We start from the raw sequence: 19,640 nt of genomic DNA on the forward strand, positions 1-19,640 counted from the left end.
ACCTGGAACTTGAAAATAGGTGCAATGAGTTTGGTATGCAAATTAGCCTTTCTAAGATTAAACTGATGTCAGTAGGTAAGAAATCCAAGAGAAATGAATGTCACATTGGGGATACAAAGCTGGAACAGGTAGATAATTTTAAGTGTTTAGGATGTGTGTTCTCCCAGGATGGTAGTATAGTAAGTGAGATTGAAATGATGTGTAGAAAAGTTTTTTTTTTTTTTTTTTGCTAGTTGTTTTACGTCGCACCAACACAGATAGGTCTTACGGCGACGATGGGACAGGAAAGGGCTAGGAGTGGGAAGGAAGCGGCCATGGCCTTAATTAAGGTACAGCCCCAGCTATTGCCTGGTGTGGAAATGGGAAACCACGGAAAACCATTTTCAGGGCTGCCGACAGTGAGGTTCGAACCTACTATCTCCCGAATACTGGATACTGGCCGCACTTAAGCGACTGCAGCTATCGAGCTCGGTTGTAGAAAAGCTAATGCAGTGACCTCGCAGTTATGATCAACAGTACCGGGCGAGTTGGTCGTGCGGTTAGGAGCGCGTGGCTGTGAGCTCGCATCCGGGAGATAGTGGGCTCAAACCCCACTGTTAACAGCCCTGAAGATGGTTTTCTGTGGTTTCCCATTTTCACACCAGGCAAATGCTGGGGCTGTAACTTAATTAAGGCCACGGCCACTTCCTTCCAATTCCTAGCCCTTTCCTGTCCCATCGTCACCGTAAGACCTATCTGTGTCGGTGCGACGTAAAACAACTAGCAAAAAAAAAAAAAAAGCTTTTCTACACATCATTTCAATCTCACTTACTATACTACCATCCTGGGAGAAGCTCTATGAAGCTCTCTACAAATAAACCAGCTTTCGTGGCAGGATCATGTGAGATGAATGGAGGAGGAAGATAGGTTACCTATGAGAATAATGGACTCCGTTATGGAGGGTAAGAGGAGTAGAGAGACACCACGACCATGATGGTTAGACTCTGTTTCCAAAGATTTAAACAGAGATATAGAACTAAACGAGGCCACAGAACTAGTTAAAAATAGAAGATTGTGGCGGAGATCAGTAAATTCACAAGGCTTGCAGACTGAACGCTGAAAGCGTAACAGTCTATAATGAAGATGTATGTATGTATGTATGTATGTATGTATGTATTGGTTTAACGTCACACTAACACATCAAACATTTTTGGCAAGGCAAAGATGGGAAAGTTTTAACTCCTGTTCTATTGTTTCAGTTAATCTGTTATAATTAGGATACGCCTATGTGCAGTTGAGAATTGTAGTGTTTATTAGATAGTGTATTGCCTGCTATATTCGTGTGTTATCCTTGTGCCAGTAACCCTTTTCATATTTCAACATTTAAGTAATGGCACTTTCATTTCTATTAGAGCATAGTTGGGTAAAATAATAATAATAATAATAATAATAATAATAATAATAATAATAATAATAATAATAATAATAATAATAATAATAATAATAATAATAATAATAATAATAATAATAAATGTCTATACATTTAGTTTTGTTGTGTAATCCTTGAGTAGTTCTTGAGAGTTTCAAATTTTGATTGCAATTTTCATTTCCGTTTGCGCGTAGCAATAACATATTGTAATTAGGATTACTCTGAACGCAGTTTAAAAATCGTTGTAGTGTAGTCATTTTAGTAGAAATTAGTGTGCTTATTTTATTATTGAAAAATACTTCTGTAGTAGAAGAAATATCTCTCTAGAAGCTTAGCTCTGACAAATTCTATTGTTATAATTAGGATAGCCTTATCTGCAGCTTAGAATTGTGTAATTCTTGTGTATTCTTTTCGATATTCAGTAATTAACGACAGTTTTCATTCCATTAGGGTGTTGTATGATAAAAGTATAATAATATAATACGACTAAGTAGTATTGTAGTACAGTTAGTATATTAATACTGTATATCTTACTGTCATGTTATCTTTGTGTAGTATATTAAACAATATTTCTTTCCTTTGATTTGTTTTGCATAGGATAAGTTTTTATTTTTGCTTTTTTCAATAATCTGTAAAGAAGAATAAATAATGTCTAAGGAACACAGGTGCAGGAACTGTAGATATGGCCGGGCATTAAGGAGTATGAGGGAGGAGTTGGAGAGTTTGACAGAGATAATTAGGTATCTCTCGGAGGACAAGAAGGAAGGTAGGCTTCCCTCAAACGATGTTCGGGATATGGTAGATGTACAAGAGGGATGGGAAGGAAGGGGGGGGGGTGTGTGTAGAAAACAGGTGGTACAATGTTTTAAGGGGAAGGAAATTGCAGGGCTAAGGGCTCTCTTCAAGAGCAGAATTCAGGACAGGTGTCTGTGAGAAATCGGTATGAGTCACTGCGGGTAGAATAACAGAGGGAAGATGAGGAACAGAGAACTGTTGCTGAGGAGTGCTAAATTTCTTCTGAAGCCAAACTGATCTTTTTCCAACTTGGATTCAAATTGTCTTTCTATTCTTCTGTAAAGAATACATGTTATAATATGCAAGCATAAGAAAATAAACTAAACAGTATCTTCTTGTTCTAGAACCTTATCTACTTCTTTTCCTTGATACAACTGTTGAATATGTTCCTGCCACCTTGCTGCCTTGTTTTCTTTCCCTAGAAGTGGTTTTCCATGTCTACTTCATTCCAATCAGGTCTAACATCTCCCAAGTTATCCACTGATTCTTACTTGATCTTACCTCTCTTCCTAACTTTTCTTCAGCAGCCCTACTGATCTCATTCTGCAGAACTGCCCACCCTTTATCTATTGTGGTTCCTTCAGCCTTTTCATTTAATCCTTGTGCAACAATAATAATTAATGTTATTGTTTTTACATCCCACTAACTACTTTTACAGGTAAACCTATCCACACGAGGCTGACATATTTGAGAACCTTCAAATACCACCGGACTGACCCAGGATTGAACCTGCCATGTTGGGGTCAGAAGGCCAGTGCCTCAACCGTCTAAGCCACTCAGTCTGGACTTGTGCAACATGTTCCTTGAAAAAATTCCTCACACTCCTTTCTTTCAACTTATCTAGATACTATCTTCTTGTATTCTTTCCTTTTTTCAATTTCTTCAACTTCAGATGACATTTCATGACCACTACTTTGTGATCAGAGTTTGTGTCTGCTCCTGGGAACGTCTTGCAATCCAACACCTGGTTTCTGAATCTCTGCCTAATCATAATGAAGTCTATTATTTGATACCTTCCTGTGTCTCCAGGTTTTGTCCACGTGTACAGCCATCATTCCTGGTGTTTGAACCAAGTATTAGCAAGGACTAAATTATAATCAGTGCAGAATTCAACCAGCCAACTTCCTTTTTCATTCTTTCGTCCCAGTCCAAATTCTCCTACATCATTACCTTCTCTTCCTTGGCTTATTACTGCATTCCACTGTCCCATCACAAATAGATTCTCATCTCCTTTTACATATTGTATTAAATCATCTATCCCTTCATATATTCTTTCAATTTCTTCCTCATCTGCTTAACAAGTAGGCATATAGACCTGCACTACTGTAGCGGGCATTGATTTGGTGTCTGTCTTGACAACAATAATTCGTTCGTTTATACTGGTCATAACAGCTTACCTGCTGCCCTATTTTCTCATTCATTATTAAACCAATTCCAACATTTCCTAAGTTTGATTTTGTGTTGATAATTTTGTAGTTGCCTTACCAAAAATCCTGCTCTTCCTGCCAAGGTACAGTACTTCACTTATACCAACTAAATCTGACTTTAGGCTATCAACTTCCATCTTCAGATTCTCTATCTAACCTACCACTATTCAAATTCCTAAAATTCCATGCTCCAACTTGCAGAGTGTCTGTATCCATCTTCTTGATGATTGCCCCCTCCTGTGTAGTCCCTACCCAAAGATCCGAATGTGGGACTATTTTACCACCGGAATATTTTACCCAGGAGGAAGGGATCATCATTACATTATTCATTCATACATAGAGCGAGCTGCATATCTTCAATAGTTAGTTAGTTAGGGCTGTAGTTTCCCATTGCTTTCAGCCATGTAATAGTATCAACAACAACAGCACAGCACGACAATCCCAGAGTTCAGTTAGCAGGGGGCCACGGATAAAACAGTCATGACTTCCACATTCTTTGAAGAATTTCTTATGCTCACTGTCAGAAGCAGACCTTCATATGCTCTGGTGAAAAACAATGTAAATTGGCAAAAAGGTCAGCTTCGTTTAGTCTTGTAAAATATAAGTGGCTTTAATCCAGTTATCATATTCATTATTTATTTATTTATTTATTTATTTATTTATTTATTTTAATACAATGAGTCACAAAAACCTATGTTCATTAACAGCTAAGCCATGTTAAATATTATTACAAAGCCATATCAGTCAATCATCCAGACTGCTGCCCTTGCAACTACGGTTCGGCTATCTGCTTCATTTGGGATGTACAAGCCTTTCCACCACGGCAAGGTCACATGGTTCACAAGGGAGGTTTCTCTCCTTATCCATTTTGAATCATTTCTATTTTGGTTGGATCCTTTTATGGTCTTAATGAGGTAACTAGGGTATTTTGATGAAGCAGAGGTAGTATGTCCAACTCATAATCCCAAGTTTGGGGCTTCGATCATGGTTGAGGTTAGAGTGATTTCACTCCATGTTAAAACTATTGATACTGAGCTCGATAGCTGCAGTCGCTTAAGCGCGGCCAGTATCCAGTATTCGGGAGATAGTAGGTTCGAACCCCACTGTCGGCAGCCCTGAAGATGGTTTTCCGTGGTTTCCCATTTTCACACCAGGCAAATGCTGGGGCTGTACCTTAAGGCCACGGCCGCTTCCTTCCCACTCCTAGCCCTTTCCTGTTCCATCGTCGCCATATGACCTATCTGTGTCGGTGCGACGTAAAGCAGCTAGCAAAAAAAAAAAAAAAAAAAAAAAAAACTATTGATGTGTTAAAGACCTTTGGCGGTGCACTCTGCATCCACCATACAAAATAAATTCATCTTGGGTGTCATCCAATAAGGTTCCACTTTACGGCTAGATAGCAATAGAAACACTGAAATAGGTACACGCACAACCTAAATGGCACTACACCATTCATCAGAATTAAGAAGATATTTTTAAAGTCACAGCCAATGTTTGCACAGATGATTTAATAACATTTCTGTTACAGTTTGGTTTATACCAATCCCATTTAACATCTACAGTATGTCTTCTATATTCTAGACTCTGTAAATTTCTTGACATTTTTTATGCAAGTTTCTCCAGAACTCTTTTCATTGTTCACCCAAAAAAGAAGTTGAAAAAAGTTAACAAGATTTCCACTTCTAGTCCTAAGGTTCACTAATCCTACATCCAAAATGAGTGCCTGGTTAATTTCTGGGGGCAAAGGCAGTCAGGCACAGAGCTAACTATTCTATCCCATTTAGTGCTGAGGTTATGGACAGTGGAAGCCGTCATGCTATGTCACTATAGGTCTTTCCTGCTCTGACGGTGGGCGGCCTACATGCTGTCAGGGGAAGTGGGGTGTGGGCAGGATGTCACTGCCCAATCAGACAAAACATCACCTAATGGTGGCGCTGAGAACTACTCAGTCGGGGAGTTTGCCGCGCTCACTTCTCTCTACAAACTGCTGTGTTGCTGAGTAGTCTTACAGTGCGCATGTGGGTATTACAAAGAGCTAGTTTGACGAGTTTGTTTTAGGATTACTCTTGTTTTATGAGTAATTTTTGCCGCGTCCTTTACAACATTCTTTGATTAGCGTGTTCGTGGCATGTGATGTGATGTTAGTTTGTTTCTATTCTGTTGTTTCTATCTGTGTTGCTCTATGTTGTTGTTGTATGTAATAACTGCACCATATATCTTACAATGGTGAAGAGGAAGGAAATAAGGAGCCAGGGTAGAAAAATGATCAGCGATGTTCATGAATATTTTCAAAAGGAAGCAGAAAATAATGGCCCTTTAGTAAGTGTATATAAAGTGCAGCAGAGAATGTCAGAAGCTTGTCAAGTTAATACGCGAACCATTCAGTGTATAGTAAAGGAAGGTAAAGACAGTACCCAGTCATCTGGTTCCATCTCCTTTCAGTCACCACTCAAACAAATCGAAAGGAACTGTATAACAAAGGCAATTGATGGATTCCATAAAGATGTAATTAGAAGAACTCTCCTCAGTTATTACGTAAAGGGTGAATACCCGACACCGAACAAATTACAAGGTGATTTAGAACGATATATAAAATTTAAATGGGGAGTTACTTCATTGTGGAGGATACTGAAGTCTATGGGGTTCAAGTAAAAAAAAAGAAGCAATTCGTATCATACTACATCGAAGATATAATAAAATAAAAATAAAAAAAATAAAATAATAAAACTCATGCACAGGCCATACTCGAGCTATAACATATGAAGCTCTGTATTTCATAGCTATGTGGATTTCAACACAACTTTAACACGCGCAGGCACTCCTGGCAATGTTGTAGTAATGGCCTCTGTCTCCTTCCCTTAACGGCCTCTCGCGTCGTGCTGGATTGGTCGACCCCATGCTCCCCGCTTCCCCTGACAGCATGTAGGCTGCCCACCATCAGAGCAGAAAAGACCTTTAGCAAAGCACCTATTTCCATTGTTTACTTCCTGGTAAATTTTATGTTTGTTTGACTAAGTATTAATTAGAAATATAGCAGTATCTAAAAAGACTGAAATACCTATAAAAATCACTGGGACCATAGGACAAGACTTGCGCACTTCTGGAAACCAATATGAAGCAGCATTTGTAAAAGACTCTCTCCTGTTTACAGCATAACAGATGAAAATACAATCTGCCTGAAAAGAAATTACATTCAACATAAAATTACTTTCGACCTATCCTAAAAATTATTACTTTAATCAAATATGCGACACTCAGCGAGATATTGAGGGACAGCTATTAGAGCTCTCTCTAGCGGATTGACCTGAGAGCTACTGATTCTGTCATAAGAGCACATGTAGTTGTGTGTGAAGTTCTTGGTGTTATTTATGCGTTTTCAGTGAGTTGACATAATTAAATAGTAGCGTGTGTCATTCCTTGATATCTCCTCTCAACATGAGGGGAAAGGTATGTGCTGTGTTTGGCTGTAGTAACTATGAAGTAGAGAAGAATGCGCAGTCTTTCTTCCGTTTCCCTCGTGACAAGAAAATGTAAGTAATATTGTGTTTGCATATATATTCTTCCAGTGACAAAGAGATTTTTATAGTACTTCAAAATCTTCTTACCTGCTCGACCCATATTTTAACTGGCTTAAAATATAATACACATGAGTAGCCTAGTTACAAACATGGCCAACTCCATTTTTTTAAAAATCGGGGTTATTGCCGAGTCATACAGTAAAGAATATGGGGAATCTCATTACGAGATTAGTTAGTATCAAAATCGGCCATAACAGTGTTAATTTAGCATTATAAAATCAACCTAAGTTACATAAACGTCCAACTCCTTAAGGCATTGGTAACAAAATCGACCAATTCCACGTCGACCAATCATAAGTTTCAATTTAATCACGTGACTGGCACAGATGTTTGTGGGAACTGGAAGTAAACAGTGGTTGTTGATATTGTGTGATATGAACGATTGCTGTACTATAAATTTTTAGGTGTTTTTAATAGTTTTATTGTACCGTAAAAGGAATTAGGTAATTATACATCAAAAGGCTACTTTGTGATATGGAGAAAAATATCACTGGCCATTCTTACATGCCGAGCGATAGAGTTTTTGGAACAATTGTAAGAGATTTAAAGAAAGTGGGTACAATTGTTCAACTAGAAGACTACCACGATGTTTTTAGGAAACATGGAATGGTAAAGCTCCTGAAAATCCACTGGAATAATCTTGATTGGAAAGCTGAAGCTAAAATGTGTGTGAAAGATTCTGGAGCACTTCACTTTAAAATTTCACAAATTAAAAGACTTGTGCTTACAAGGAAGTCAAACTCGATTACTGTTAGTGGGGAACTCAACAATAATTTTGAGACTGCGCAGTCTTTGTCAGTTACGAAAAAAGATAAATGGTAAAGGTAAAAGGTAAACGACCGAAAGATATAAATCCTACAGAACTAGTTCCTGGCATCAGAGTAAAGCCATTGAAGATACAAGATGTGAGAAATTTGCTTCAGAAACATTATGGAGAGGAGTGGAACAAACATGAGCATACTCTGAGGCAGTCTGAATCGTTGTAAAAGCCAGTCATGCTTGGAATGGTGGAAGGTACTCGAAGACGAGGGCGGCCGGCATTGAGATGGATAGATATTACTAAACTTACAATGGTTTCAAAAGATTATTGACGAAAATGACACCAAGCCAGAGGTACCTGCAGAGGCTGATTGTTGTGAATGACTCATTCAGAATACTGAGGGTGATTTTGAAGTTGTTGAAGTGATTGTGCAGTTTCAAACAGCTGAAAACTATCATAAAATGTATGAAAGATCAACTTTCTTATATTTGTCTCATTTATAAAATAATCGCATTTTCTTCATTAAAATTGACAATTTTACATATTACATGTTTGTTGAATGCATCTGTCATAAATTTTAGAATTACTGACCATTTTACTATGTTAAATCAGTGCATTAGGCGTGGAGTTCAGTTACAAAGGTGGCCAGCTCCATTGTTTACTTACAAACTTGGCCAACTCCATATTTCAACAGTGATTTTCTACTTAACTATGGAATATCGTATAAAAATATTTATGTAAATATGTTTCTGATATTGCTGAGAATCTGCATTCAAAAAATTAACTCAAAAGGTAAGTAGGAAATGTATTAAACAGTTTTTTGCCTCTCCTGAAAAATTTTAAGAAATGGAGGTGACCATGTAACTGGACTACTCACATATTTTATTGTATAGTGCAGCAGTTAACCTTCAATACTGATGTATTGTTGTAGGTGTGATCTGTGGGCTTGATTTAATTCAGGAAAATACATATGCATATGAGTGTGGCTGGTTGTGTTCCAAGTTACCCCATTTGGAATGCCATAATGCGTTGTCAAGCACTGAAGAAAATATGGGTGATTTAAGAAATGTATATATTTTGTTGAAACAATATGATGATGCAAATATGCTTTACCCTAACGTAATGGCATTATGGAAAATTGTCCAGCTCTTAAATGTAAATTCATTGAATCATGTGTGTAAGGAATGTGCCAATATTTTTGTTGACAAGTGTTTTAATATGATACAATGCTTTTAAATGATAAAAAAGAAAAATCTAGCCGTGAACGCTCAGGCAGGAATTCTAAAGCTAAAAAAGTAATGCATAAATGAAAGATCAAGCCCTTTCACAGCAGTCCATTTCACATCTTATTATATGTCTAATTTCAGTCTTTAAATAATAACCTGTTAAATAATTCTTCATTCATTTATCCAGAATTGCTTTAGCAACTTTGAAGTTAATATCTTAGTAACACTTTCTTTCTAGACGTAATTTATTTATCCATTTCCATATATACATTTCCATTGATATTTGAATTTAGCGCGAATTTTCAGGTCAAACCACTAGGAGCGCCACTCGAGACTTGTCTCTCATTTTAACAAGGCTAAATCCGAAAGTGGCGCGTATTGTCTCCACTGTATTTGCTTTTAATTTCATGCATTCCATGAAATAAATTAATATAATTCATACAAAATATTGTCACAATGGTAAATGGAGAATAATGAATAGAAAATCATAATTTAGTGTTGGGCTGGGGAACAAGTAATATGCACCTTAAATTTAAAAACTTCATATGAGGGTAAGAAAATTACATTTGTGCCGGTTGGGTTATGAGAAAAATACGTCAAATTAAATATTATTAACATATACAGGGTGGCGAATGAATAGTTGACACATTTAATTTTAGAATAACAACTTTATTTTTCACAGAACACTAACAAAATTTTAGACACAGGTAGCTTGGACTCTGGAAATACATTTCACTATATCACATGTTCAGTGTGGCCTCCACTGTGGCGGACAACCTCATCGAGACGAGTATGCATGTTTCTAATAATGTAGACTTTGAGGGATGTTCCACCATTCAACACATTACAACAATTTATTCAATTATACGAAGACCGGTTTCGACTCCATGGAGTCATCATCAGTTCTTGGTGAAAATTAAATTAAGGGGAAAGTGATAACAATCATCATAATGAAAATTCCATGCACCTATAGGTGGTTGCTTGGAAATACATCATTGAGTTGATAGATAATACCTAGAAATGTAACATACACTTGGCAAGGAGAACTTGGAGCTTAGAAAGTTCCCAGTTCTGGCTCTAACAGTCTTGTGTTCATAGAACACGGAACACTGGAATTACATGTACTGGATTGAAAATATATACAAAACACAATAAGGACACTTATAATGGTGTGGAAAACTTGGCTCTCTAAGAGCATTCTTGGATTTGACAGTCCTGTTTCTGCCTGAAAAAAACTGGATGAAATACACACAATGAAGCAAAATGTATAAAGACATAGATCTAGTCTAAACTGTCGCGCGTTCATGTACACGGAACACTGGGAACACTTGTATTGTTTGATAACACACTCGTTCAAATGAAAACACTTATAACCATATGAAATTTGGCATTGCACACACGTTTATGGGTTTAAAGCTTTGAAATTGCCAGTATAACATAGAATCATGTATTTACCTGAGATTATTTGAAGGTTCTTACTTAGCTGGTCCTTCCTTATTTTTAAGAGAAACTATCCTGATATTTGAATATTGACAATCATAATATAAATATGTGTACACATTTTCTCTTTATGACTATTGTACTATTATTTTTCCCTATCCACAGCCTTGCTTCTTGGGCCCCTCTTGTTTCCCTGTGCATATCCTTCATGTACTCTGCTGTCACTGATTTTTGAGATATTATAATATTTTTTTTTAAGATACTGAGTTACAATATCATCCTGCTTCAATATATTAATGCTATGTTGGTTATGTGTTCGTCTGTTTCTTACATACGATACTAGTCTGGTATGGCATCATGGGATGATATTATTCCCAATGTATATGTATACACAGCATAGTGTGATAACTGAGTTCCTGTATAGCACACACTGAGTGATAGTGAAGTACCATCATTAACTGGTCTACTGCATCCAAATCTGTTTCCATTAGATCCAAATCTGGAGTCTTGCTTCAAGGAACTCCTTGCAAGAAGACTGCTGTGTCAAAGGCCTCGATTTACCTAAACTGTCAGCGATATAGACGAGCAGTCTCAAGTTGATTTTCACCTTACAATCACACAATACAGTGTACAACTCCTCATAATACACAGAAGCTCATATTAAGGTTCGCCTCAACAGTTCCTTAACAGTCCTGACCAACCTCTCCCACCAGGCTGCTGTAGGAGGAATGAATTTCCAAGTAATCCTTTGTACAGACGAGTAAGATATTATTTCATCCCAGTCCAACGTCCTCAAGACATTATTGAGTCCTAAAAAGGTGGTTCCATTGTATGAGTACAGACACTCTCCCTCACCTGATAATGAACCTGCTTAATGCTAGAATTAATACATCTGTCATTAACAATTGCACAAGTTCCAAATCTATCGCTCTGTACACCGCACATGTAAACAATACGACCCAAGCCTTTTCTCCAGACTTAAGGTACACTGGTCCAGCATCATCATACTACTACTCCTACTACATCAATTACACAAATTGGCCACTTCTCTGGTTCTTTTCTGAGCCACTGCGGGCCTTGCCACCACCTGCAATGGAGGATCTGTTACTGTTGCTAGTAGATGATGCCAATCATCAGTATTGCTATTCTGGCGTATTTCCAGGCAACGGTTTGCCACAAATGTGCTCCAGTTGTCTGTTTGCTTTATTCATATCAATGCCACTGATGAATCACTCTAAAAATATTTCACAAGTCTGCAACCCCAAAACTCCCTTCACCTGGACAGAAATTTTGGTGGCAAAAACTTCCACCAACAACTCCAAGCAAGGAATCGTCATTTGATGTGTTACGGTATTCTTACCTTAGCCTGTACTAATTGGACCAGTATCTTCGCTCCTTTCTTCACCCATAAGAATACACAAGCTGCACATGCCAGTTATCTCACATCTTCCATATTCCAGTTGCCTGGGAACACAACATTTGGCTGACCATTGAATCTGATCTAATAAAGCTCTGAATTTACTTGCAATGCAATTTAGAAGTTCTTCAAACCATCCAATTTTTTATTTCCTTGTTTCCTGCAGCATTCACTTTAGAAATAAGGTAACTGGGCACATAAATCTAAATGGATCAAAAATCCTCTGAGCTACAGACAACAGATTTCTCTTGGTAAATGGACAAATTGCCATCTTTATAGTTTTGACTTCACATAAAAGCTCATCCATGGTGACATCCCATAAAAGTCCTAAGACCAAAACGACCCTGTCTTTGCCTTTGTAGTTGTGACTACTGATCCATTCATGAAGTTCAAGTTGCACTCAAGACATCCATGCTATAGCTTCCTTCACAAATTTCGGAAATTCTTCCTCAATGTCCACACTAGCAACACAACTGTCCATGTAAAATGAGTTTGCCACAACTTCAGCAGTACCTCTTATCTCCTCTGGTGCAACTCTTAAATGATGTGCCATCGTAGCCCCTAGTAACAACGGGTTAGATGAGACTCCAAGTATCATATCACCCTGTAGTGTCTGAAAGTTACCAGCTCCTTTTTGTGATAGTTCTTCCACCAAAGGAATTTCATATAGTCTCTATCACCCTGAGCAAACTTGATTTGTAGGAACACCTTTTTGATGCCAGCTATCACCCCAATTGCATGTTACGTGTACTGCATCAAGAGCTTGGGTATCAGCTCAACAAAATTAGGTCCTATTTCTAAACAGCTGTTGAGAGAGTTACTTCTCTTATCCTGGGCTGGGGCATCAAATACGGGCCTAATCTTTGTGGTCACGCTAGACTACTTTATCACTGGCTGGTGAGGGAGGTAGTGGCCGTCACACCTGTTGGCGGAAGGTATAATTTCTAGTAAACTGCCTCGAAGCCATTCTCAAAAGACTTTGTCATATTTGTACAACTTGCCAATGGTTTTCAGTTTTTTCTGACAGTCGGAAGTCTTTTCTCAGCTAAATCGTAGTTGTTGCCTAGTTGTGCTTCCAAGTCTTCTTAGGCTTTAACATCTGCAGGGTCACTTGACTTCCATATGCCACAGACCAGCAATATCAACCCTTGTTACAATTGTTGATATACCTACCCTGCTCCATGACTGTCCAACCCAGTGTAATACTGTTGATTGTCAATTATTTCAATTTTAATTGTAAGTAGGGGTACAGTTGAATTTTTCATGTAAACTTTTAAGGGTTACCTCACAAATACCATGCAACAGGTTATCTGTTTCTAATGCAACAAACAAGTTATGATTCAATGTCTCTTCCCCAATCTTTTTTTCAGCCCTACTTTGCAAACGCTGTCCTTGGTGATGTATGACCTTTCAGAAAACCTAGATCTAGTAACACTCTTGCCAACTTTGTAATCTTGCCTGCTACTATTTTCACTACCAAAGTTTGCAAGAGGGTCTGACCCCTTTGACGGGACAATAGGTTCTCTGTTTTACCTGGCTCATTTCCTTTTCCAAGTGGGCTTTTCTTGTTGGCACACCAGATTGGACGGCACCTGTCAAACCTCTGCACATGAGGGTGTGATGTCCCTTTCGACAAATTAAAGACTTGATCACAGCTTTGCATTTCTTGGTTGCATGACCTACTTTAAGACAATGGAAACATGCAGCTTTTTTCTTCGAAACTTGATAATTCTGCTCTGTAGTAAAATCCCTGGCTTTCAAACAATCTTGAGAAACATGGGTCCTTTCGTCACACCACATACATGCCCTTGCACTCCTTTTGCCTGAAAAAAAAAAAAATGGTTGCTGCTGTGGCCAGTTTCTCTTTGTTAACAGGAAATGGCCCACCATAACCACCTAGAAAACTAGTATGTGCAAGAAGGAGACATTTTTGCTTTCAACTTCTTGTCTCATAAAACAATAAAAATGTTTCTAGATAATTTGACTGCTTATCTTGTTAACATGTTTGTGACGTATGATACAATTCCCATGCTTTCATAATGTCATCTGGGAGTCGTGATTCAACAAAGGGGTAGAGCATTGCAGCATACGTTTTACTAGTAATTCCCAAAGATTCTAGTGCCCTTAGCTGTGTCTCCAGTTTATCAAAAAGATAAAGCAGACTATCATCATTGGCCATACTAGTCTTTTGAAGTATCAATTACAATAGTTCAAGAACATAAATCTCAATCAAGACTTCGTCCCTTGCAAATCTTGATTTTAATTGTTCTACAGTATTTTGATAATATTTTGCCTATGGTGGAAAACTTTCCACCAATTCTCTGGCTGATGATACAGGTATTTTAGCCTGACAGAGATACTGGCAGTTACCCTCTTCGTCTATCTCAACATTCCCCTGTAACTTTCTAAATTGTTCCCAGAAAGCAATGCAGTTATGTATGTCTCCACCAAAACATTTGAGTTGTAGTTCAGGTGATATTAAATTACTTTTGAGCCGTGACTGATTAAAGTCGCCACTGATAACACCATAAGCCCTACCATTAATCAATGTATCATTCTGTATCCAGATTTGGGATTAAGCATTGTTTTTTACAGTCACTGTCAGACAATGTTCACATATAAAAGTAATCATCCTAAGTAAGAAAACTGGTTGTACAATTTAGGAATGTGATAGTCAAGAGGCCGGCCTCGTTGGTGTATGGGTAGCGTGCCTGCCTCTTACCCGGAGGCCCCAGGTTCGTTTCCTGGTCAGGTCAGGGATTTTTACCTGGACCTGAGGGCTGGTTCGAGGTCCACTCAGCCTACGTGATTAGAATTGAGGAGCTATCTGATGGTGAGATAGCGACCCCGGTCTCGAAAGCCAAGAATAATGGCCGAGAGGATTCGTCGTGCTGACCATATGACATCTCGCAATCTGCAGGCCTTCGGGCTGATCAGCGGTCACTTGGTAGGCCAAGGCCCTTCAAGGGCTGTAGTGCCATGGGGTTGGTTGATTGGTTGATAGTCACGAGACATTTTCACTGGTTTCTCATCAAGATGGCTACAGTTTCAATCTGGCCAATGCATGCGAGATTTTTGAAAATATAAGTTGCGTCCTGTGCTTTGTATTCCATGCAAAATTGGAGGTCCATTGACTATGATCACAATATCAACAGTCAGATAAAATTAAAACCTTGATTTTAAACTGTATAGGATCTCACAATAGTAGCTATTTTGAATCAACTGAATAAATTAAAGAACTGTAAACATTCAATCAAAGTTAATACTTGCTAAGTCAACATATACACAATGAAATCGTTAACTAAACATCAATTTGGTGGAGGGATGACCAAAACAAATTCTAATTCTATTACTAAAATTATGGAAAAATGTAACGGCATATTTCTTTTATGTATCTGCTTCAACCTTTCTCTTATAGGTCTCTGCTTTCCAACTAAATACATTTTCAGAACATATTTACCTGAGAATGGTTGCAAAGCTTCAGTTTTTTACAAACTATATAGCATATCTCAAATACAAAGCTGTTTCTGATGCTGTTGTATTTATGATGTAAAAATATTTCAGCCTGGCCCAAGTAATAATCAAACCAGTGAAATTTTCAGGAGAGCTGCTCGGTTGGACAATTGTCAGTAGCCTCTCGAGACAAAAACACTTCTCATCTGACAAAGACTATACTTATATATTCTGCTTTAATTTATCCACTACCAATGTTCTTATAAATATTTACTCACTCCATCATACAGCACCGATCTCAGTCTCTCGTAGTCAGCACCACTAACTGTATCCCATATTGTCATGTGGTAGTCTTGTCCATCAACAGTTATGTTTTCAAAATACCTCTCCATGCTGAAAAATCAGTATGTTAGAAGTTATGAAGTTGAATATCAATTCCACAAAATCATGCTGCAAATCTCATGCAAACATACAGGACTACTTATACTGTCTTGCAAAAACATGCAACAGTAAAGAAGTTATGTTATTGGTTTTATGCACAACTACCGACTTTTATGGTTTCCAGAGGTGCCAAAATTTTGTCTTCCAGGAGTTATTTTCTGTGCTAGTAAATCTACTGACATAAGGTTGACATATTTGAACACCTTTAAATACCACTGAACTGACACGAGATCAAAACCACTAACTTGAGTTCAGAAGATGATCACTGGACTGTCTGAGCTGATCAGTCTAGTGTAACAGTAAAGGAAAACACTAACTAGCTAGCATCTTTGAAATTAGAGGTGAGAAAGATAGTGAAGTGTGGCTTATAACCATCATTTTTAAAAAAAATGCAGTACACACTAACTCTGCCATGGACAGTCCCAAGCCCAGTTGAGAAAGGAGGAGGAACTCTGCTCGAATTCTGATGGGACCTCAAATGAAGAACCACCATCCGTCTCGGGGAGTAGCGATAAACATCAAACCATGAGATAAGCAGAAGGTGGATATGCATTTTTTGAGTTAGCGGCCCTTCCACTGAACTATGTGAACTGTGGGCCAATAACTCACATCAACCAATATTACTGAAACTGCAACAAAGAAAAGAAGCTGGCCTGATTAAAAAAACAAACAAAAAAAACCCACTATTTTTAGCATGAACATAAGAACCCTGGAGCAACAGAAAGATTGAAGCAGGCCTGTTCAGAGATGATCAACTACAGTCTCAAAATCTTAGAATTGAGCAAGGTCCATTGTAAAGATTTTGGAGAGCATCGAACACCAGAGAGACAAAAGACATTTTCACTGGTTTCTTGCCAAGATGGCCACAGTTTCAATCCGGTTAATCAATGCATGTGAGATTTTTGAAAAGATAAGTTATGTCCTGTGCTTTGTATTCCATGTAAAATTCGAGGTCCTCTGTCTGACTATGATTACAATATCAACAATAACATCAATATCTTTATTCAGGGAATGAAGAGGGAATAGATCAGGGGTGAAAATAAGTGGACACCCACATGCCCCAGTCTCTCAATTATTTAAATTATTTAGATGGGCTCCTACAATTCCAATAACATGGATGATGGAATTTAAAAGAAAATCACCAACAAATTTACTTTCTACAATGAATGTTTTGTACTTGTAAAATTTTGCAATATTTTGTAGCGTTTATTAGTTATAATTCTACAAGTTATACCTGAACTGCCTGATACACATATGCGACTAGATGCATTACACATCAGTTTCCCTGTCAGGAATCTTGGTTCACCAGTGAGTGCATACTGGAGCAAACTAGCAGGCGACATTGCATCGTTTGTGTACAGTTGTCTGTTCTCTCTCATTTAAGAGTTTTGTTTGAGAAATGATGTATAATGAGTTCAATAACCAGTGGTACATCACATCAAAGAAATATTTTGTCCTTCTTTGAGAAAAGATGAAAGATTTATAATGAAACTGAAGGCACCGACTGTAATAATGAATTAAATGTAAATAGGCCATGTAATCTTTCTTGCATTAGTATTTCTAATAAGTCGAGTACATAAATCATCAATGAACAGATGGAATGTATACAGGCGATTCCAATCAGAAGTACTCCACCAGTAATGCAGGTATGTCTAACATAGGATGATAGAAATTTTAGGCCCACACAGATGCAAGAATTCTTATCATTGGAATGTAAATCTTTACTCAGTACAGTAACTTATTCACGTCTCCCACATAACGCTTGGGTGAAGTAGTTTAGGCAGTGGTGGGTTTGGTCATTGCAAATTTGAGGGCTTGTATGTAGTTGTCATTGTTTATCTACAGATTTCAAGTGGTATGTTCCGAGCTGTCAGCGGAGAGATGGCGTGGAGTGACATTAGTAGACGAATAGGTTTGAATGGCGTTTATAAAAGTAGGAAAGATCACGATATGAAGATAAAGTTGGAATTCAAGAGGACAAACTGGGGCAAATATTCATTTATAGGAAGGGGAGTTAGGGATTGGAATAACTTACCAAGGGAGATGTTCAATAAATTTCCAATTTCTTTGAAATCATTTAGGAAAAGGCTAGGAAAGCAACAGATAGGGAATATGCCACCTGGGCGACTGCCCTAAATGCAGATCAGTATTGATTGATTGATCAATAATTAATTATTTCTACTCTGTTGTCTTTCTTACTAACAAACAGTCTGTAGTTTAAGTGACTGTTGATCTTGTGATCATTGCCAGAGGACCTTCAGTTTTACATGGAATCTGAAGCACAGGGACATGAATTTTCATTTACAAATCCTGCAAGTACTGGCTAGGTTTCAAACCATAGCTGCCTTCATGAGAAGCCAGAGGCACTCAATTACTTTATTACATGCAAGCAGTGAAACACCGCTATTATTGTGGGTTTCTTCTGGATCATGTGTTTCTTGTGGAGCAATGATGTTGATACCACTGCCTTTGGATAGTCTACTTAAATTTTCAACCTTGTCTCATGATATACCTGCGATGTTAAGTTGCAAATGTGAATATTGGTTCCTAATTAGTCTCTGGCAGGAGCCATTAAATTTGGTCAGGTATAGGCCCTAGTTATGGATCAGAATGACTGAGACAGAACTGACATTTAATTCAGCTGCTATTTGTATAGACTTTCTGCTGGTTATCATAAAAAGCCCACTGTCTAGCAAGCATCATTGTGGAGGTTGTCCATACGTCCTTTCCTGAAGAATACATTAACTCTTTAAGGACTACAACCTATCCAGGGAACTAGGTACTTTAACTTTCTTCAGCTTACCCCACTTATTTATGAGGTCACTGGAGCCACCCAGGCTCATTTTGATTTTGGCTGTGGGTTTAAGACCAGATGCCCTTCCTGACACCATGTGATTCTTAAGATAAAAATCTTGACCCTCAATCAACCGGGACTTGAACCTCAGCCTTCCGTGTGGGAAGCCACCAGCTAACCCACTGTGCTAATCATGCCCCCCTACCCCGGGAACAAAATTCAGTAAAGTATCTTTTGCCATTTAGATTAGGGCAGAAATAGACTACACTTGCCATTAAAATGTTCATAAGTACCCACACTTCCCAAGAAAAGCTTAGACGATATACCAGGTGAATCAGGTGCGCTTACCAATAATTTGATCTGCAGTCCAACAAATCTGTGTGATCGTCGTGAGGTTGATATTTCTCTGCTGGAATTCTGTATGGTACTGATGCACTGTAAACACACCCTGTAAACTGTTCTGAACACTAATTGTGTTCCCACTATGTGACTATAAGCCATTCAGAAAATATGACATCCTTTCAGTAATTTATTGTATGTCAGTCTATCATGTAACCATGTTAAGATGTGGTGCCAAGGACTGGGTATAGCAAAATATGAAATTACCAGTAATGCTTAAAACTATGATACAGTGATGTAGAGAACTGGAGGAGTAATGTACTCTGAGGCATTCTTAATACAAGTCTCATTCACAGCTGTGGGATAGTGGATGTGGTCAAATACCAGCCTACTGGTTAATGGAATGCAGTATTGATTAATCTTATTTCATGCAAAAATGTTTACACCAATATTAAGCTTTAATGCAATGTGCCACATGCAAGCAGTGAAACACTGGTATTATGGTTGCACACACTGCACTGCTATACAGTTAGAATACAGATCAGTAGTGATTGATTGACTC

The 19,640-nt window shown here is 38.0% G+C and overlaps 1 protein-coding gene across 1 annotated transcript in view; it reads right to left on the minus strand.

Annotated features, from left to right (window-relative positions):
* The window catches only part of LOC136866543 (ras-like GTP-binding protein RhoL), a 48,853-nt gene that overhangs the window by 3,426 nt on the left and 25,787 nt on the right, over window positions 1–19,640 (minus strand). Inside the window, exons 3-4 of the mRNA XM_067143612.2 lie at window positions 15,783–15,897; window positions 6,689–6,806 (exon numbers count right to left, since the gene is read on the minus strand). Of these exons, the coding sequence (XP_066999713.2) occupies window positions 6,689–6,806; window positions 15,783–15,897 (233 nt within the window). The remainder of the gene's footprint in view (window positions 1–6,688; window positions 6,807–15,782; window positions 15,898–19,640) is intronic.

This window comes from Anabrus simplex, chromosome 1, assembly GCF_040414725.1.
Source record: "Anabrus simplex isolate iqAnaSimp1 chromosome 1, ASM4041472v1, whole genome shotgun sequence".
NCBI classification, from domain to species: domain Eukaryota; kingdom Metazoa; phylum Arthropoda; class Insecta; order Orthoptera; family Tettigoniidae; genus Anabrus; species Anabrus simplex.